The sequence below is a fragment of the Perca flavescens genome, chromosome 20, assembly GCF_004354835.1.
Source record: "Perca flavescens isolate YP-PL-M2 chromosome 20, PFLA_1.0, whole genome shotgun sequence".
NCBI classification, from domain to species: domain Eukaryota; kingdom Metazoa; phylum Chordata; class Actinopteri; order Perciformes; family Percidae; genus Perca; species Perca flavescens.
This window is the reverse complement of record NC_041350.1, coordinates 20,229,921-20,251,213: the sequence shown is the minus strand read 5'-3', so window position 1 is coordinate 20,251,213 and position 21,293 is coordinate 20,229,921. Positions and strand designations below refer to the sequence as shown.

Sequence of the window (21,293 nt, the reverse complement as noted above, 5' to 3'; positions counted from 1 at the left end):
CTACAGACTGGAGCCCCTCATCCTCAAACATTACAGCAACGTTGCACCTGTTCAGATACACTGGTAAGAACTTTAATCTTACGTCTTCTAACACTCAATGTTATCCACACAGTATGTTTTCAAAGTATGTCTGTTTATCTATCAGGTGTAGCGAAACTTCCCCCACACCCTATGATGAGGTCCGGCCCACCTTCCTGACCCCAGTCAAAGACCCGACCTCTGACACTGAGAGCATCCCCAGCCCGAGCACCTCTCCTGTACTCGCCCGCAGGCACTATGGAGAGTCCATCACCAATTTGGGCAAGGCCAGCATACTGGGTAAGACACTACCATCACTTTGTTTTTGTTTTAAAGCCTTATTTAACTACTTAAAAATGTGTGAGGGTAGACTACTATGTTGAAAAGCGTCAGGGGTGAAGAAGAAAGGAGAAGATATTCTCTTTTTAATACTGTAAATATAATATTTCTACAACTGGCATGGGGAAAAAATATGACTTCTGACAGGAACAGGAAGCCCAGAGAAAGAGCTGAGCTAATAAAATTTCACTCTGGAGGTAGTTGTTATTCCATAGGTAAAATCTATTCTCTCCTGTGAGGTTGAATATTTGAAGTAAGGTGAGATGCTCACTTACTACATCAACAGTGCCATCATGTGGAGGGATGGACAATGGGCTCATACACTTTGCTTTCCCTTTGAAATAAATTGAATATATATAAAAAAGAAAACATTGCTTTTTGCACATCCAACGCAGCATCTCTCTTTTTGTTTCTCTCTTTCTTTCCGTACTCAATATAGGAGCGGCGAGCATAGGGAAGGGCATCGGCGGCATCCTCTTCTCACGTTTCTCCCGCTCCAACAGCCAGCCCTCGGTATCTTTAGGACTGGAGGGAGGGGCGAACACTGAGGAAGAGGAGCAGAAGCGGACAGAAAGCCAGTCAGCCTACGGCCTCTCCACTCTGATTCGGCCCACCTCACCCATTACTGACACATCACGTTAGTTCACTTAACCTGTCCAACACTAAACAATCCTAGAGAACGTCTCCCATTTGTTGGTGGCTTTGGAGGCTACAAATATCAGCGTTAATGTCTCTAATTCTGTCTTACAGTGGAGCTGGAGCGGCGCATCGACTTTGAGCTCCGAGAGGGTCTGGTGGAAAGTCGCTATTGGTCTGCGGTGACCTCACACACAGGTTACTGGTGCTCCCATGACATAGCGCTCTTCCTGTTGACCTTCATATACAAACAGAAGACGACGCCCTCTGACCCAGCAGAAGATACTCCGGAGCCAGACTGAGGCAGCACATTTGTTACAACACATGCACACTTAAATGGTGTCTTATAACCCTGAAGGGGGTAGGTCACCTTCTTGACAAGACACAAACAGAAACCTCATTCATTTATTTTTCATGCACACAAACTGCTGAAATACACTAAATCTTTTTTTTCCCCCCTTCCTATATCTCCCTGTGATGCATCTCTTTTAACACTGTGGAACTAATCTTGAGAAACTGACTTCATTCCAAGATGTGCATTTTTGTCTCTTTTTGTGTAGTGTGCACTCTAAGGGTGACATTGTTGGACTAGGAACCCTCTAAGGAGGTTCATCCTTTTGCCAGTATGACCACGAGCTACGTATAAACATGGAACAAGAGTCTTATGAGTTTGATGCAACCATAGGAAGAGCGTTCTAACTTCATCCCCAAGTCTTCAACCTTAAACAGCTGCAGCCTGTTGATAAAGTGTCCATATACAGTATTTCCTGTTAATCAGTGCTAACATCCAGCCTCCCCCCCGCAGACTCATTCCAGAGCCTTGTGACACACTTGCCTGACCCTAGGTCCCTGAGGCTTTGAGTTCTGTATGTGTTCTTTTTAACTTTTCTTTTTTTAGAAAAGTAGAGAGAAATTGAATTGTCAAAAAAAAAATTGTAATTTTACCTTTTAAAATAAACCTTTAGCTACCACAAATCAAAAACAATGCTAACAAGCAAATGCAATGCCTTTCATAATTAGCCAAATAATATTACCCGTGCAGAGTAGTTCTGTTTAGTTTTTCCAAACAAAATTTTTGGGCATTATCCCTTTAATAATGTTTCGGAAGTATGAAGAAACGCATAACAAACATGATATTTATATAGTTTGTTTTTCTTTCTCTGTGATTTTTTTAATTTTTTTTTTTTTATGTTTGCCTCTTTTTAACATTGTTTGACTCTTGAAATAGATATGCACCAAATAAAACCTGAACAAAGCGCCACTTTTATATAGTCAACTAAAACAGAATGTCCTTTAGTGTTTTCGTTTCATGCAAAGTACAATTTTTGTTGAAGTACGAGGCACAAATTGTCTCTTACTAACAAAGCCGTTACAGTTGAATGTCCTACAGGACATCAATAGTTTGCATGTGACATTTACTGTATATGCAGAGGTTTACAACCACATGAGGCTTTTATCAAGACATGCATATCTACGCTCTTAAACAAGGGCTGGACATGTAGATTTATTTTCTTACACCCAGTCAATTCTTTTTTAAATCTCTTTGTCATGTCATTTACAAAACGAGGTCTCACCCAAAACAATCAGTCATTCAAACTCATGCTTCTATATCAAGGAAAGGTTATGGAGAGAATTTTCTGTGCTATATCTTTTGATATTCAGATGAAATCAGCGGTAGGCCTACTACGTGTATTTTTTCCTAAAAAAAAAAGTGATTTTCCTAGTGATCTCATCTCTGGGAAAATGAAATTCAAATTTGCGGCCAAATAACATTTGTGTCTAACTTATTAGCTGCTTGGCATTAGTCATTCTAAGGCATACTCCAATGAAAAAGTAATTGGCCCTGCGGTAAGAAATAGCTTCGTTATTATTTTTGCGATACATTGCACGCAAAATTGTATCTCTTACCTTTTCTTGTGACCAATTCACACTTTCCTCTTTTGGGCAATGGACATGTCAGCTTGTGTTTTTATTTGTGTGAAAGGTTTTCTTTATTTAAAAAAACAAAAAAGGTGTGTTTTCCAGCCACCAGACATGTTGTTGCCTAATTGACACTACTCACAAATTTACTCCAAAAAGAAAAAATGTGGACAACTGGAGACAGCAAATCAATGTTTTCTAAACATGTTTCACTTATCATGGCTCTTGCCTTCGGTTTGTCAGAGCAGTTCTGAAAAAAAAAAAAGAACATACTCCTGTAATGACGGATCGTGCGTCAGTCGAATGTGGTCCTTTTAAAAACACGCCCAGTAATGATTATGCAGAAGTTAGAAAACTGACTCACTTTGCATGCTGTCATATTAATGGTAAATGGATGCTGGAACAAGAAGACATTGCGGAGAGTGCCAACACACATCTAGGAAACTGCTTCGTGTTCTTCATTGAACAGAAAATCTCTCATGATTGGTAATGGACTTCTAATGGAATCATAAGACTTTTGCAAGGGATGAAGAAATGGAATTACCCTTAGATTTAAGTTAGTCACGTGACAGACTTGATTAATTGTCAGTGTCAAATTTTCTTTTGTGTCCTACTTGTTATAATATGGTAGTTATATGAGCACTTATTTTTTTATTTGCTATGGTGCAATCTGCTGGTTTACTGTTCCTTTCAATCGGGAGCTGTTGTTGACTGGTCTACCACAGAATGGAATCCATTTATTGGTATTTAATGTCTGTCATTTATGCAAAGGCCTACTGACTGAAACCAGGATGCCTCTTTTAGATGACCAGATATATGACCAGGAAGAAGTATGGAAGCAGGGGCAAATACGGGAGAGTGATATGAAAGCGTTTCTACGTTTGATCTGTTTGATCTTGGCCATTCGTTGACTATGAATTTCACAGAAATTGTGTAGAAAACAGCCAATTGTTGATGTTTATTTTTTTTTGGGCTCAGCATGTGTTACATTGCAGCAGTAGATGCAGAAAGCAGTTTTAATATTTTACTTGGACAGTAGGCATGCAGTTTACCTGGGAGACCTTAGACATGTAATGCAAAATACAAGGACAGTTCCATTGATGCCTCTGTATCTTTAAAGTCGCAGTGTGTGAGTTCAGACACGGCAAATACACATTGTTAGAGTGTGGACAGGCCATGACAATGACAACAATGTTCCTGCCAGTGTTTGTGATTCGGCTGTGTGTTTCCAAAATGTATATGATCTTTGCATATTTTCCATTCTAGCAATTCTTGATTCAAGCACAGATTTTCCAACTACGTTTACTCTGCTTGAAAAACAAAAGAAGCTAAAAGAGAACTAGACTGGAGAGCATTAACGAAAACCTTTGTCAAGATACATCATACTTTTGACAAAATGAGCATTAAATGCACAGCATTTTGAATGATAACAGAATATTATTTTGTTAAAGGAACCACAACCATCAGGGAAATGTCCGTTTTTAAATGTTTTGTTGACCAGTTTGAAGCCATCGTTAAGGAAAAGAATGGAGGGCTGTCACAGATGTGTTGTCATTCTTTAAAATGTTCAGAGGGGCCTGCAGCCATATGTAATCAGTCACTGGGTGAAAGAGAAATAAGCATTGAAATCGATCGTGAATGAAATGTGTTCGATTTGTGTCAGATACCACTGTTGCTCTAACTTGGATGTCTCCGAAAAGTGTTTTTGTCTCTCCTTAGAGCTGTGCAATAACCCATGCCTGTAATGGATTCTAACTGCCATCCAAAGCACTGTATTTATTTCCTTTTATTAAAGCATTTCTTTTTTGGATTCAGTGAATTCTCTTCTTCTTCTTAAGCGGTCATATCCCACAGATAATAGTACGGGGAAAATATTCAACTTGTTTATGCCGTGGCGTAGGATGAGGTTGAAATCACCAGAGGGCGATGGTATCATTGCTCATTTCCAGACTGATTTTTGGAGGACAATAGAGCGGCTTGTTCGTCTGAAACTCAGATCAGATTCTTTCCAAGACACCCCCTGATGTGAATAACAAGGCTGACTTATGGATCGTGAATAGGCTGCATTGTAATCCGAAAGAAGTCATTGCTTCCACATGAGTTACTGGCGCTTTAATGCACTTTAGCAACGTCTGCAAAGGCAAGGCTCACAGATGGGACCATTTAGACCGGAGGTGATTCTCATAAATAATGCATTTGGCCCTGCTGTTCTATGTTTGACCAGAAGAGGTCAGTCATCTATTGGTAATACTGGAACAAAGACCCCTATTGACCCATCTGTTGTCCTGTGCCCTTTCTCCATTTCTATTTCCATTCTTTGCCCTTACCTAATTCAGCTATTTAGACAGTTGTTAATGCTCTCATCTATGATTGTGTGAATTGATCAATTATGCTTTTCAGTTTGGTAAGAGAAATGTTAAAGTGGCATACAATACATACAAAGTTTCATCCACTCAAATATCCCCAACTACAATCCAAATGCTGAGAAACTGACATTTTGTTTTTTTCCAAAGGTAACTCATGCAGATAGTGTAAACCTCCCCTTACATCCTCCACCTCTCTGTCTCTTCTTTCTCCCCTTCCCCTCCTCCCTCCTCATCCACATCAGCAGCAGCCAAGCCATCTCTCCTCTCCATCGGACTCTCCTGCTCTGCATCTGACTCGCTCAAATGTTTACTCTGCAATTAAAACACAGCCTATAAAAGGCAATGGGTCGGGTGCCAGACACTGATGAGGGGGTCAGACCAGCAGGGAGAGAGGTTATAAATCGCTTTGATGCCGAGCGTAGTCTGAAGGCCCAGATTCCTGAGCTGGAGGACTGTAGCTGAGTGAGTTCACCGGGCTACCGAGCCAGAAACACTGATGATTCATGGGTGTTTACTGCAGATCACTTGGAGAGTGTGTGTAGGAGTGTGTATTGTGCCGCTGCTTTGGAAAGAAAAGAGACAGCAGCCTTTTTTCCCCAGCTGATCATTTGTTTGAATGCACTCATAAAGGGCCATAATTCATCTGCAGCAGTAAAGACGTGAGCATCAAACCTGCAGACAACGTAATCTTTAGTGTCTTGCGTTTAATGGATGAAGAAAGCTCTGATCGTCTCACGCTGATGATATGCTATTGTATTATTTGACAATGACCCCGTTACAATTTTGAATGTGGTACATGGGGAAAAGAAAACATTAAACACGTGATGTTGACCTGCACACAGTTGTTTTCTCATAGTTAACCAGAACTACATAAACAGCCACGCTATTGCATTTTACTTTCTGATTCCAAATAGTACTTCACCTCCGTCAGTCTCACAGGCATTCATTCCAATCCCCCCCCATACAAAAACAACTATGGTCAGAAATCCTTTTTTCATACATACACCAACATTTGGAATGACATTCCCCATCACATCAGGTCACTACCATCCATCACATATTTCAAAGATGCATACCAACTGTTCCTTCTCAACAGTTACACTTGCACACATTGATTGCTCAAGTCTTGCTTGCACTGTCTGTACTGTCGTGTTTAGTTGTCTGTATCTGTCTAGCCCATGCTAATGTGCCCTAACTCTGTTTAATGTTCTATGTTTCTGCAGAACAGGAACCTGCTGGAAGCCAGTTTTTAAACTGAGTCGGGCCCGTTTATATTGTAACCTAATGTTACTTTTAACTTTCCTGTATAATAAATGAAAAAATAAATAAAAAATCTAAATAGTAAAAGGGCTATATTTGGTAGACGGCTGCAGACGGTTTTAGATGTCTTAAGTCTATTAGCAAATCAAAGTAAACTGTTGTTGAGTTTCAGTTATTTAATGAGTTTTTGATTCACTTTAATGACTGACCTTGTGTGGGAGCTGACAATAGTTTGTACGTGCAGAAGAAAATGAAAATGTGAAATCAGGTGAAACTAAGTATATTTATGCATTTAGTTTACTTTCCATCTCTACATTTTGTAAGAAGTTATATTTTTCTGCTGCTGTATGTACTTGTTACGCTCCAGAATACAATTCTTTATTAGATACAATTATGAAATATAATGTATTTTTCTACTTTAAAACCCTGAAGAGTATGTGAAGTAGTTTGACATTCCTCCACCAGGACCAGCTATAGCATGCTGCTTGAACATATGTGATGTGTCAGGAATGAAAATAGATATCTGTATACTTTGGCACATTTCTATACTTCAACGTCTTCAACTGGGGCTTTTAGTCTAAATGAATTAACTCTACACTAAAAGCAAAAATGGAGAAACACATAAAGGGAGATTTTGGAGAAACTTTTCAGTTATTAAAACTTTAAAAGTGACACAACCTAAATGCCTTGTTGTTTTGTGCTGTTACTCCCAGGGATAAAGACCCAAAAGGTCCCTGTGTGCTGCTGCAAGGCTCCGCATCACTATTGCCATAAAAGGCAGCTTGAGATCTTCACTGCATGTCCATTATCCACATAGCGTTGAATTGTGTACTGTAGAGAGCTGCAGTTTGACAAAATCTGTAATCAAACACATGCATACAAGCCCAAGCCTACCTTATTCTGTTATCATTTACTTATTGTATTGCTGAGTTATGTTTATTTATGTTTTAATATGCTTTACAAAGCTAATAGTGATATTGACACTAAAACTCACAATGAATATCTGATTATGGCAGACAGTTCTTAAAAGTGTCATTATATAGTTAAGGTCCAGAATACGATTTAATATTCAATCAAATGATGGAACATTATTGATTTGTGTAGTCTAAACCCTCCAACAGTATGTGACTAGGCTATTTAGAAATAAATAAATAAATAAAATAAAAATACCACGAATACCTGATATACTTTGTATTTCTACAAAGTGGCTCTCTGGTGAACAAAAAAGGTCAAAAAGGGAGAAGAAACCCACTACTCACACCCACAGGTCCTGTGCAATCCCACTGTGTGTGTGTGTGTGTGTGTGTGTGTGTGTGTGTGTGTGTGTGTGTGTGTGTGTGTGTGTGTGTGTGTGTGTGTGTGTGTGTGTGTGTGTGTGCGCGAGGTGACAGGGGGGGGGCAGTAGACGACCAGAAAAGCTCCCAGTATGAAAGGAAAAGTGGGATTGGAGGAGTGACGTTATCTGCTGCTGGAAAGAGGGAGGGAGAAAGAGGGACGGCTGGACTCCATTAAGCCGAAGCCTGCAGGAAAACTGTTTGGGATACTTCACTTCTTCAGCGAGTTCTTCGGGGATTTCTTTCTGTTTTATTGTCTAGAAAAATACTTTATACATGATTTAAAGAGGGGGAACTTGTTCTGTACCGTGTAGTCGACTGTTTTAGTGTTTTTTTTCCGTCTTTGTGAAGGTGAGTACACTGATTTAAATGTTCGTCCTCAAAGCTTCGCTCGTTCGCCTCTATGAAATATGAAAACGTTTTGTTTTTTTTGTCGTACCGCTACTGTTACATTTAACCCAAGCTTTAATTAACAACAACTTTGCTCATTTGAGCGGTTTGGTCGCCTTTAAGCACACTTTGAGCTGAACTTAGCCTACTCCTTTAACGACCGACTGAGTGAGTGTGCATGTAGCCGGGGGAGCTGTTGTACGGACTCCGCTTACATAATGAACCCCTCCGCCTATTTGTAAGAGTGCCTTTACCGTTATTTTTAACAGGTTCGAACCGGCACTTTTCCGGAGATAATAGCTGCCGAAGATCCTTGTTGAACTTGTAGTCGCGGGCCCATGGCCTTTTGTTCTGCCGTGTTTATTGATTAGACGGCTGTTTTGATCGCCAGGCCACTCTCTACTGGACAACCGATCAGAAGAATGACAGATGGGCTATAATGTAACTTTCTGGCAGTGACTTCACACAACAGGGCGCGTCTTATTCCCAGCAATAAGGATGAGGAGAGTCCTAGTGATGATTTGGTTCACATTCATCACTTTTCTAAATCATCCTTGGGCCATATGTTCATTAGTGAGCTAAACTACCTCATCTGTTGTTTTTCCATTATTAACAGTATGCTTATGTTGGGAGAAGTACTTCTTATTTTACTACCTTTTACTAAAGTAAAAGTAGCAATAGCAGAATGGAAACATATTCCGATATAAGCACAAGTTCTGCTTTCAAAACTGTACTGAATCAGCATCAAAAAATATTTAGAATACTATATATATTAAGTATGTCAAGTAGAAGAACTCACAATGAAAGATACAACTTGTCAGGAGTGGACAATATCAATAAAATCCACTATCATGGCATATGTAATTTTATAGCCTATCAATGGAAAAATTACTTAAAAAATGTTTGTGGATAAAGTGATCAAATGGAAATGTCTGTTTTTGTCAAATAGTGTATCCCTGACAAATTAAGAAACTTAACCACTATGATGCAAAAAATCAAATCATAAATTTACAATATTGCCTACGATTTAGTTTGTACCGTGCTCGGTAGATGCCCACGTTGTTCAAACTCCACACCTTCAGTTTGTAATGCAAGCTTTTTATTATTATAAATCTGTAGTCCCAGTACAAGTTGACAGACATCAACCCTGATTACATCACTGTGACATCACATGGTTACAGGTTGAGTAGTACCAACCTAGATTTCTCTGGAGTGCCCCCTTTTTTTTTTTTTTTTTTTTTTTTTTTTTTTTTTTTATAAAAAGATAGCTACCAAGGTATAGCATAATGGTAGGGCAGACACATTTTCTTCTGTCCACCCCTAGACCCTGTCCTAGTGTTGGAAAATACTGATGCTTTTATGTATAAGCACTATTTTAATGGCATAGCAAGTCTAGGTGGTGCACATCCAGTTCACTTTCATAAATTGATTTCTTTAAAGCATTGCATCGTTTTATGAACTAATCACATATTGTTGTATATATGTAAAATATGAATCTGCAAAGTAACCAGCATCTACAGCTGTCAGATACTGTAAATGCAATGGAGTATTTAAATGTATAGTTTCCCTGGAGTAGAAGCATATATTTAGATATCAAAGTACTTAAGTAAAGTACTGTGGTCAAGAACAGTACTCAAGTAAATCTATTAAGTACATTTATACCCCTCCTAAGTACACTTGCGCAGAAATATCAGCCTACAGTCTGCTAGATATCTAACATGGTACAAGTTTTTTTTTTTTCTTTTTCAAGAGCTTGCATGCATGGGCTTTGCACCACATTTCTTTCTTTCCAGAGAGTCAAAAGGTTTCTTTTCACTCCAATGTGACAGAATTTTAGCTGGACTTTCTCCCTTCCTGACTGTGGGTCTGTTTGGCAGGATGGCGCTGGACGGGATCCGGATGCCCGATGGCTGCTACGCTGATGGGACATGGGAATTGAAGATGCACGTCACCGACCTCCACAGGGACGTGTCGCTCAGAGTAACTGGAGAAATCCACATCGGCGGAATCATGCTCAAACTCGTGGAGAAACTAGGTATGCATGCATCCCCGCTGCCGTCGCGCCATGGGCCGGAGCAGTTCACTGTGGCTTTTCGAAGCAGCTTTTTCTAAAGTGTAATAAACGGGCTTGAGCTGAGTCTTAATTGGCTAATTTTGACACATGATAGAAATGACAGCAATCCACCGTGTGCAGTCTGCAGATTTAAGATGCATTCCATTTGTAATAGAGTGGATATGGTTGGCTGGACCTCCTCCATATTTTTTTTTCTTTTTTCAAAATTGTTACCATTCTGAGAAGTGAGATTATACTAAGTAAACCCTTCTCTTTTATGGAAACGTGTTTCACAAAACTGGCCAGAGTTATGAACAGACATTCTCCAACTTTGTCAAGTCTTGGAACTTGGAAAAGTATGCTTTCAGCCGAAAACGCAAAAAGAGAAAATGCCAGCTGTTGGCAACAAGCTACATTATTTATCTTACCTTATCTTCGGAGATAAAAGTGAACTTGTTTTGTTTGATACATTTTCTAATTGTGCAGGCTATTTGATCACTATGGAGATTTGTTGCTTTGACCTTTTGTTGCATGACACCAGCGCACTGTTCGGCAACTGCAGTTACGCACTTGACAAGTTTGGGTGCATTTAAGCATAAGAGTCCTCTGTTCCAGCCACTTGAACACACTGCCCTGTTTCATGGACGCTGGAGAAAGTTCAGTGGTGGTGGCAGTGAGATTTGGGAGTGACTGTGTGTGTGTGTGTGTGTGTCTGTGTGTGTGTGTGTGTGTGTGTGTGTGTGTGTCTGTGTGTGTGTGTTCTTTGTGGATGGTGCTTGAACGCTCAGCATTCCTGCAGCGCTCCAAGGTTTTATTCCCTGCCCATGGTCCCGTTTTTAGCTCTCCTGTTAGAGCTCCACATAATTGAGGTCTTTGTTCTCTGTGGTCGTCTGTGCTGAGCAGCATCTATGCTAGGCGAGTGTTGCTGCCGCGCGTGGGACGACATGAATTCATTGGTCCTCCCACCTCAACTCAACTCCTCTCCAGGCCTGGCCTTATCCGTTGTTAGAGTTGTGTTTGCGCTTTGTGTTAAGGTCTGGTTGAAGGGTAATGACCTTTCTTGGTGTGACCCCTTCTCTGATGTGTAGTGTGAAGGTCTTTCAGTGGTGGCTATTTGTGCCATAAAAGTTGGATAAATGAGGCATAACAGTGTTGTAACTTTGTAATAGATTGTAATTGTTATAGAAATCAATTTTGGTTTCATGTGTTGGAAATTGTTTTGGTTGTACAGTTATATCAAGTTGACAAGTTGGCAACCACCATCATGGGGTGATGGGAGTCGCCTGCTTTTTCTTTTGTTTTCGTCCTTCCTAATTTCTGTTTTCCTTTCCTTAAGGTTGTAGCTGTTTTGCTGATGACTTGTCCTTTTTTTATCTGCTCAGGATTGCAGCGGTTTGAGATCTTAGGCTGTTGACAATAGTTTTGATTTGTTGACCATGGTTGGCTGTTGGTTGTTGTTGTTGTTGTTGCGCCGAAGCAAAATAACAGGACGCAGGTGTGCATGCTTGTTTCACTGTCTTATCAAAAACGTACTGTAATTTAGGGCTGGGCGATACGGGGAAAATCAGAAATCACAATATTTTGGACCAAAGACCTCGATGACGATATTGTAAGGTTGACAATTGGTGCTTTCACAAAATTATCTTCACGTTTAGATTTGAGATAACTAACCATCGTGATGTGGATATAATGACTAAGTGGTTAAAGGCAAATAATAGAACAGCTAAAACAGTCTGGTTGGTAAATGAATCACTTTACAGTAATGCAGCCTTTTAAAACCAGGAAAAGACACAACTTGTAACAATATTACCAAGTAACAATATTACGATTCTTCAAAATCTAAGACGATATCTAGTCTCATATCACGATATTGATATTGCCCAGCCCTTCTGTAATTCTAGCCTTGGTTACCATTCTTAAGCACATTTAAATCACATATTATCGTGCTACAACCACCATTACTGCAGTTAAATTAGCTTACTGTAGTATCCTTAAAGGTAATAGACCCTTGTTCCGAGAAGCAGAACTGACATTAAACTGCTCTGTGAGAGTGTGAGATTGTATTTGTGCCTCTCGACTGATTTCACAAAGTGAGTGTGGGGACATTTCATTTGACTGACATCTCCCTCCTACCCTGAGTCAACAGGTTGTTTTCCATTTGTAATCATTAACCTGCCTACAACATTGGTTTTCCACATGCCACGCCGCAGGAAAGTGTACACTATTCAAGTGACGCACAATATTTAGTGTTTGGAAGAGGCAATGATATGCTTTCGGTAGTCAATAAAATAGACATTTTCTTAATGACCATTAGGGATGGTTTAAATGAAGCCCTTAATTCAAATTTGTCCAAAAAATGTCATCTTAAACTTAATTTATTTTCATTTTTTTTCCAGTGGAGACCTTCTTGTAAAAACCAACACTATGCCATGAATTAATGTGTTACTGTACAATCTGAGGTGAGAGGAAACGATCTGTGCAAGTTAATACGAGTCAAGTTGTGTGATTAAAGAAAAATGTAAGGAAACGGTTCTCATGCGACTTCTGTGTGAAATAATCTTCAGGTCTTTCTTTTGTCAGTAACCTGCCTTTCTGTATACCTCCCAGCTCTCACTGGTGACAGTGCTGCACAGTCCTCACTGAACACCTCTCAAGTGCTGTCCCATACCCACTGTTGGATTTGCTGATTACCTGGTTATACATAGACACTACATGTGCAAATGTACATGCGTGCATATTCATGGCGCTCTGAGAAGGGACACGTAGCTAGTTTAGAGTTTTGGCAGCCAATGCGTCAGTCTCACATAGAAAGGACATCCTGGTGCAATGACAAATCTCTCTCTGTCCTTCCTCCCCTCTCTTTCTGTCTCTCTCGGCCTCCCACACTCCAAAATGAAGGACCTCTTGTAATTCAGTAATTGCTTTCCACAAGGCTGACGGTGCTCTGGATATTTTTCTAGCAAACATTTGTTGCTGTATGCTGTTTTTAAAAAAAAAAAAAAAAAAAAAAAAAAAAGTGTAACTGTTTTCAGAAGCAGTACGTGCTTTGTGTGAAAATGTTGCGTCAGCTGTCCTCTGTACGATGGCCGGTGTTCTCATTAGTAGTATTTGTGCGCATGTTTCTACACGTGAGCAGTGTTGTGTGGGCTGGTGGGTGTGTCTCGCCCACATGTATCTTTCATCCATCTTTCAACTCTTTCTATTGGTCCACATTGCAGACTCAAATGGCCTTCGATAATGGATTAAATATACAATTGCCAGGAAGGCACTTAGCTATTGATCACAGTAGCGAACGCTGCTTCCATTTCCTCTGCAACCCTCCAGGAGAGCAGTATTTAAAGCCAGCTGATTCATCACCCCATGATTCCTCCCTCCCCCACCCCCCCACTGCTGTAATCTTTTCATCCCTTCTCATCGCTGCTGCTTTCTCTGACTTTGTTGATCGAAAATTGTAGCCCTCCTCTCTAAACGCTGATATTGCCATTTAGAAGGGAAAACAAATAATGCACAAATAGCATTAGCTGGCGGGAGATTTATTGGATTTAAAGGGATTGTGCCCAAGTTACATTGCTTTTAAAGGCTGGTAAACTGTGGCTTACAGTAAGTGCTTAAGCTATCAATGTTTCACACAAATACATTGCTATTTAGCAAAGGCTAAGCTAGCACAATGCCCCCTGGACTCAAAGCCTCAGACTGTCGAGTCATGTTAAGAATAACACATTTTAGCTAATTGTGCAAACAACTGAAAAAGTCTTGGAGTTAGCAGCATGAGTAGCTAGCAACTGTAAATGATTGGTGAGAATGTTGTTAACCTACTGGAGGTACCCTGGCTGTAGTGGCTCTGTTCAGCCTCACAAAATACAGCTGAGGGTATAGGGACTGGATGGAGTAGAAAATGGGAGGGAAAGAGGGGGGGGGTGGAGTGAGAAGGGCCTGAGTCTTTCCTTCTCGTTGTGACGTTAGCCATAGCCACGCTGCTAGAATTCCATAAAAGTCTTCGATGAAGCAGGAAATGACTTCCAGGGTTTGGCATGTTGTTCTCTGGCCGCTGCCGTCATTGCTGGATTTTCTGCTGTCTGCTTGATTCCTCCTCCCTCTTTTCCTTTCTCTCTGTTTTGACCCTCCTCTCTCACTCCCTCCTCATCTTAATATGTTGTGAGTGTGTGGCCGCAATGTCTTAATGTCTGACACTATTTCTCCAGCCACGTAGCAAGGCTTAGTAATCAATAGAGAACGCTGAAGTACACGTTGTTCATTTTCTCATGGTTTCTGAACCAAGTTCACGTATGCTGACTGTTCAGTGTTCCATAAATAGAACTTAAGCAAACTAATTTGTCTAGTGTGACTCTGATAGTTCATGTGGTTGTTTCCAGTAAGGGGCTTTTTTAGTATTTGGCTGCCGTATCACCAGCTAGCCGCAGAGAACTTTCCCTGCGTGTCACAGAACATGTGTGTTTTGTATTTGCGATGACCTACATATTTACATCGCGAGTGAATCGGCGAATGGCATCATCCTGCATTCACCACAATTTGTAAGAGCAAATCACATACGGAATGTATTTGTAAGTAGCCATAACTTTGAATACTATATTTTCATTTACACCCCTCTATTCAGAGGCACGTCTAACAAAATGGCAAATTATAGTTATAATGTTCAATTAGAATTGACTTAGAAGGGACTGTAGTGTTTCCTCTGATCAACTTTGGTCTTCAAAATAATGCTTTAGTTTTATCAGCTGTTTGTGTTCTGTGTCCTTTTTTGCGTTGCCAAAATGCTGTCTGCTGGAGGTTGTGGTGACCAGAGGGGAGATGGCTTCGGTTTGACAATGGAGTGCAAGTTTCATTAGGAAACGGACGCGATTTAACACAGGATGCTGAACTTCCTCTGGGCTTTTTTTATGCGCCTTCTCCCTTGTGCCTTCCTTGCATTCCCGCCTTCCCGCCCTCTCAGTGTTTATGGCACTTTTTGAAGGATTATAATTCTGTTTGGCTGTGAGGAAAGATGGATCTTCAGTCCCTGCAGAGATCGAGATGAAGAGCTTAGATACTGCAGTCCTATCTATCCTGATGCTGTGAGAGCTGTGGACATCTCTTTCCATTCAACATCACACACCAGGGAAGAGTGGGAGATATCTTTTGATAGATGGCTATAACCACGTTCCCTCTACTCGCATCAGCTTGCCATGACACACAGTTCAGATATATATCACCGTGTGTAATGAGACTCATTGATTGCGAGTGTGGAGCCATCCTAAATGTCTTGGCATTACGAAGTGACAAACGGCCTGGCAGCCTGTGTGATCGTCCTGCTCTCTAATCTCTCTGACAGGAAGTAGTTAGCCTAAGTAGCGGTCCTGCCCAGGACAGCGCTTTCCTGTTTCACTCACAAGATGCTACAGTGATTATGCTGTTCTGTTCTCAGACTTGCACATGCGCTCACACATAGACCCACATAGGCTCACACATTATTATTTCTACCTGTCAATATTCTACTTGGCAGTGCAGACAGTGGATTGAATAAAAAGTTAGTCAGAATGTCTACCATACCATATGGATTGGAGAAGTTACCTCCCGGCCTAATTGATGCTTTAGTACTATGGAAGAGAATTTGAAGGAAACCGTGTAAAGTAAAGAAACAGCTGTGGTAGTAAATCTGTGCTATCCTACCGAGTTAACTACTTGCACATCGTACGAGAGAGTTTCTGTTAAGACTGAAATAAAGTTGACTTTGACAGCTGTTGGTTTCGATGTATTCCCTCGATAAGGGATCAGGTGGGAACAGTATCCGCTGCTTAATGCTGCAAATACCACGTGATGTGAATGTCGTTTCCAGTTCTTTCTATCACTCTTTTGTCCACTTTCATGAAGCACTGCTGCGCTTGTTCAGGACAATCTAATTAGCCACGTTTGGCATCTGAAACATGCAGTGGAGCAAACTTTCATGGCTCCTCTGGGAATCTGAAGCCTGTTGCTTTTTGTCCCTCTCGCCTTCCTGTAGTGGCAGGCAGCGCAGTAGATTCATCGGAAGGAAATGTTACAGCAGCACATTGTTGTTGTTAGAACACACACCTGCGTGCCACTGGAGAACACTGATCTCTGATCTGTTCTCAGATGACATTTCATTCATTTCAAACTGTCCCTGCCTACAGTCTGTGCTCTCCCTGTTACAGAGAAAAGGTGTTGGTTTTCATAACCAAGGGATGAGACTTTATTATGGCAGTTGTGACCGAGCATAACTTGTTTAAATGAACTCCCCACAGCTCTGTCCGGCTTAACGTTTCTACATTATTAACATGCCAGCTAATCTAGTGTTAATGCCATTTCCCTCTCATTTCATTTTTTCATTTGCGCCATATCAGTCTGAAAAATCTCTCAAAATGATGACAATTGTTATCATGTCATCAGAAATGATGTCTTCAAATTGATAATTTTGTCTGACCAACAGTCCACAAAAACGCTAAATATACAATTGATAAGTATTAGAAAAGGCTAAATATTTTCACATTTTAATTAGCTGTATCTAGAAAAGTTTTTTTATATTTGTACTTGAAAGTGATTAATAATCAGATTATTCTGTTCATGTATTCATTGATATGTAAATCAGCCAATTGTTTCAATGCCACTATAGATACAAATATTGAATCCAGAAGCAATTGTGCTTAGCAGCCTTATGTGTAATTTTACCATGTAAGTTCTCCTCAGGGTTTCTAGAGAAATTTACTGGGGAGCAACTGAGCTTCCTGTTAAGGCGCTGACACACTGACCCGATAATCGGCCGTGGGACAGTCTGGCGAGGTCGGTGACTCGAGTCTGTTCGGTGTGTTCCGTGCCGTCGTCCCTCTGAGGGGCTGTCGGCCTTCATTTTGGCCGACCTGACGTGTTCAGTCGGAGACAGGGCAGTCGGGACTCACCCGGAAATGGCGAGTGGAATGAGCGTGACTGGAGTCTCTCAAAATCTGACAAATCTTTTAAACTGACCTTTCTTGATTTGAAATGAAGACAGATTCAGCAACTGCATGGCCTAATTCTCTATTTAAAATGTTTTCAGAAACATGTTTTAGTGAACTATTTTAGTACAATATGAGATCGTATTCTGAACGAGCCGCCATGGCATTCTGGCTTTCCGGAGAAAACAAACCCACGTGACGCGTTTGTCCAATCAGCTGCCGGTTTTCATTATTTGGGCAACATTACAGAGTAGCGCCGCCTGCTGTTATGGAGACGTATTACGTCTCGTCTCTTCGGTGTGTTCTGAGGCACTTTTTGGACCAACTCTGGGAGACTGATCAGTCCGACTGGCTTTTCTGCCGATGGTTGGCCGTCTGGTTGGTGTGTAACCGCCTTTAAACTCACAGAGGCATCAGTGGGACGGCGTATCGCTGTCCAGAGGGGACGTCTGGCAGGATGCATACATGGATAGAAGGACGGATGAATATTGCCTATCTGCTCCATTGATCTTAGTCCCTGAGTTCCTTTGTAATGTCATTATTCCACTGGGCCCCTGAACACCTAATTGTATAAAGCTGTGTCAGGGCGGAGGTGGAGTACCCCCACTGTTTTGCTGTGTTTGTATTATGACACAAATGGATACAAACTATCCGTCTCTAAGGAGGTTTCCTCTAATAGCCCTCCTGGCCTCTCCTAATGTATCAAAGCCAGTATGGTTGCACTCTCTTTTTACTCTTAACAGGCTGGATGCGCCCAGATTTGCTTTTAAGATTTCAGACTCACTCCACTCACTTATTGTCTTTTATTGGGTGAAGGGCCTGGTTCTGCCTCCACTAATTCACATGTAGACCTCATTTGTAGCAAAGCAGGATAATCCCATCCTCTGCAGTGGTCAGGTGTAGTGAGACCTGAGCTGTGATGCACCAAAGGTTGGGTACTGTCCAACCTCAGATGGAAAGCCTGAAGCTTGTTTAATGGTTCTGTGCAGGCTCCACGCAGAGGTAGCCTACGTATGTGGCCTGATGTTTATACTTGGTGTGTGTGCGTCGAGCCGGTGTGTGTGGGGAGTGATAGAGCGAGGGAGAATTGAGAGAGTGATGGCGATTGGCTTCGGAGCGAGTACCGACTCTCGAGTCCTGGTGAGAGAAACAAAGTGTCTCCCCTGTGCTTTCTGACCAAGGTGGGAAATCTTTAGCAGGAAAAGTTAACTCTCTCCTTGATTTCATGTTGTTCATGAAGAAAGAGAACCAAAATGAGTCGGGGGGGAATGCAACGCTACCCAGCCACGACCGAGCGACGTGTGGTTACATTTTTCGAGAGGTGCACGTCAGGCTACGGCGTAGACGCAGAGGGGTCTGCGGGGGTACGCCATCGATTCGACGCAGAAGCATAAAACGGCCTTGAGTGTTGCCAGCGTTTGGCAGAGCTTATCCTGAAACATAGCCCTAGCTCGTTCTGGAGTCTTTAGGCTATAACATGTTTTGGATTTGTGTGTGTGTGTGTGTGTGTGTGTGGGGGGGGGGGGGCAGGGGGCAGTAGTGGTAGTACAACACTTTAAAATCAATATCTGCCACAATGTCCCCTGACTCCTTTTTAGGCCAGCCATGACCTTTTAAGGATTTCTGACTTTGGTAAGCGGTGTATCATTGACACAGGGCACAGACTCGATGAACCTTTTTAGTTTTTTTATTTTTCTGCAGCCTAAAATGCTTTCATGGCAGCACTAAGTGTCCCTTTGTCTAAATGCTTTGTCAGGTAAAGTTTGACATCTTAAAAGGGTTGAGGCATGTTTTGCATATTTAATGCCTGTGATAAATGACCTGTTTGACTATTGGCAGCAAGCTGAGCTGTTGTATAATAACGGACTGAAATGAGCTCAGCCAACCTCGTTCAACTCAGGTTGTCAATGGAAAGCACTTGAGTTTTAATGGTATTGGTTAGTGAATGCTAGAAGGACACAGCTGGAATAGATCAAACTATTAGTCAATGATTTCTCCTTGACGGGTGTCAAGAGTCAAGAAAAATAATATGTTGCCAGTAATTACACAGACCGGATGGAGCCGATGACTTCTGGATTTAGTTATGTTGATCATTCGTCACAAGTCCAGAAACAAGTTTGTCTGCTCACCTGCTGCCACTTCTGTCTCTGACGTACAGTGATATCTTCCTCTGTAATCCTGTGTGATTCTATCTCATGTCTGCCATACAGATGTTGTCATCACCTGTCTCTATCAAACTTGTTGTTGTCTGACTAAGCAAGCGAGTGCCTGAAGGCCAATATCCAGTCAATCTAATTTAGGGACAGTGCAGAACATTTGCTTCCTGTATCTTAGCTTGTCAATACAGACCTTCACCCTGCCTCAGACGTGGAATATATTTAGAAAGAGAAGGGTTTTCATGTTGTAGAGGGGCGTGCGTGCGTGCGTGCGTGCGTGCGTGCGTGCGTGCGTGCGTGCGTGCGTGCGTGCGTGCGTGCGTGCGTGCGTGCGTGCGTGCGTGCGTGCGAGAGAGAATAAGATTGACAAACCTGCAGCTCTGTGTCTTTGTTGTGTATGAAAACAAGTTGTCGTCTCGCACCATTGCCCCCACGGCGTCAGCCAGGAGTTGCCAAGGAAACGGCATGACCAGCCTCACCCTGCTGTAATGTTTTAATCAGCTGACGGCTGAGAAGGACAAAGCCTGGCACTGCGTGGCCATGGTTATCACTGATGGCGAACAGCTTGGCACTGACAGCTTATGAAAAACATTTACAGGCAAACTGTGCAAACACAGTGGAAAAAGTGCTAACCTGTACGTGTGTCCGCTCTTAAATCACCGCCATCAGTGATGCTAGAGATGAGCCTGGATTTTGCTTTAGGCGTCAGCTGACTGTCACTGCTTTGCTGGTTGAAGACAAATAAAGAGTAACTATGAGTCATTGAGTGCACATGCAACAACAAGGATTTATTGTTTTCTAGCCCAAAAGCCCAGTGTCGAATCCCAACGATGATGAAATGTTTTTTTTTTTTTTCAGCATTTGTTATTAGCATTTCAACTGATCAGAAAATCAACTCACGATTCAGTTGTCATGTTTCCATCAATGTGTTTTTATTTGCATTTTGAAGTATCGCATTAGAAAATGTTGATGGAAAATTCTGAAAAAAGCGTCCTCAAATTCGCAAAAAAAAAGAATTCCGCTCGCTTGAAGTGGTTTTTGCCTTTTTCGAAAAAGTTAATGTGCAAAATGGGGGATGGAAACAGCTTTGCAGAATAAGTTGTGACGTAGCGAACGTGTAACTTGCATGACGAGTCCTGGTATCCATCGGAGGGTGGAAGGATCGGGATTAGAGCTGGGCGATTTGTTTCCTTAAAAAATCTACGATTTTTTTTATAAAAAACTGGATTTTCGATTCGATTTCCAACTTGATTTTTAAATCAAATCGATTTTTTTCCCAGCCCTTTAATTTAAACATAAATGTAATCATTTAATGCATTGCATTAAATGCAATGCATTAAATGATTAGGCTAATTTGCATCTGTAGTCCCACAGAAAGTGTGAATTGTATTTAATTCTGCTTAACCATCTCTAAGTTCTGATGTTTATACAGAACTGCCAAAATCACAACGTATGATGTTGTTTAGCAACAGAGGGAAAAGTGTCAAATGGCAAAATAACATTTAAAGTAGTAATGCAGAAATTGATTTTTGATGTAAAAATAATTAAAGTAATGTTCACAAAACCAAAAACCTGTAATGCATGAATCGAACAAACACGTGTGTGTGCGCAAAGTGTGTTGGGAACAAGTAGATGCACACGGTCTGTCTTATGCATAAAGGCAGTTTTTCAATTTGATGCATGCAATACAATTGGAGATGCATGGAAAATTTAATTTTGACTTTCCTCTTCCTCGTACTTGCTTGCTCTGTCTCAATGTTATTGTATACCCACTAAGAGCTCCTCCCTTGTCCTCATCCTCCTCATCTCTCCTTTTCATGCCCTTTCTTGTGTTCCTTCATTCTCATCCTCTCCTCTATCGCGTCCCCTCCCCC

The 21,293-nt window shown here is 41.3% G+C and overlaps 2 protein-coding genes across 5 annotated transcripts in view; both read left to right on the top strand.

Annotated features, from left to right (window-relative positions):
- The window catches only part of ddhd1a (DDHD domain containing 1a), a 28,507-nt gene extending 23,780 nt beyond the window's left edge, over positions 1 to 4,727 (top strand). The window contains exons 10-13 of the mRNA XM_028565887.1: positions 1 to 63; positions 146 to 318; positions 797 to 994; positions 1,108 to 4,727. The exon at positions 1 to 63 is cut by the window's left edge and continues 2 nt beyond it. Coding sequence (XP_028421688.1) covers positions 1 to 63; positions 146 to 318; positions 797 to 994; positions 1,108 to 1,295 — 622 coding nt within the window. The 3' untranslated portion in view covers positions 1,296 to 4,727. The remainder of the gene's footprint in view (positions 64 to 145; positions 319 to 796; positions 995 to 1,107) is intronic.
- Positions 4,728 to 7,983: 3,256 nt separating this feature from the next.
- Positions 7,984 to 21,293, top strand: part of fermt2 (FERM domain containing kindlin 2) — a 43,020-nt gene continuing 29,710 nt past the window's right edge. For all 4 annotated transcript variants that reach the window (XM_028565053.1, XM_028565052.1, XM_028565051.1 and 1 more), the window contains exons 1-2: positions 7,984 to 8,224; positions 10,141 to 10,298. In XM_028565053.1, the coding sequence (XP_028420854.1) occupies positions 10,142 to 10,298 (157 nt within the window). In that variant the 5' untranslated portion in view covers positions 7,984 to 8,224; position 10,141. The remainder of the gene's footprint in view (positions 8,225 to 10,140; positions 10,299 to 21,293) is intronic.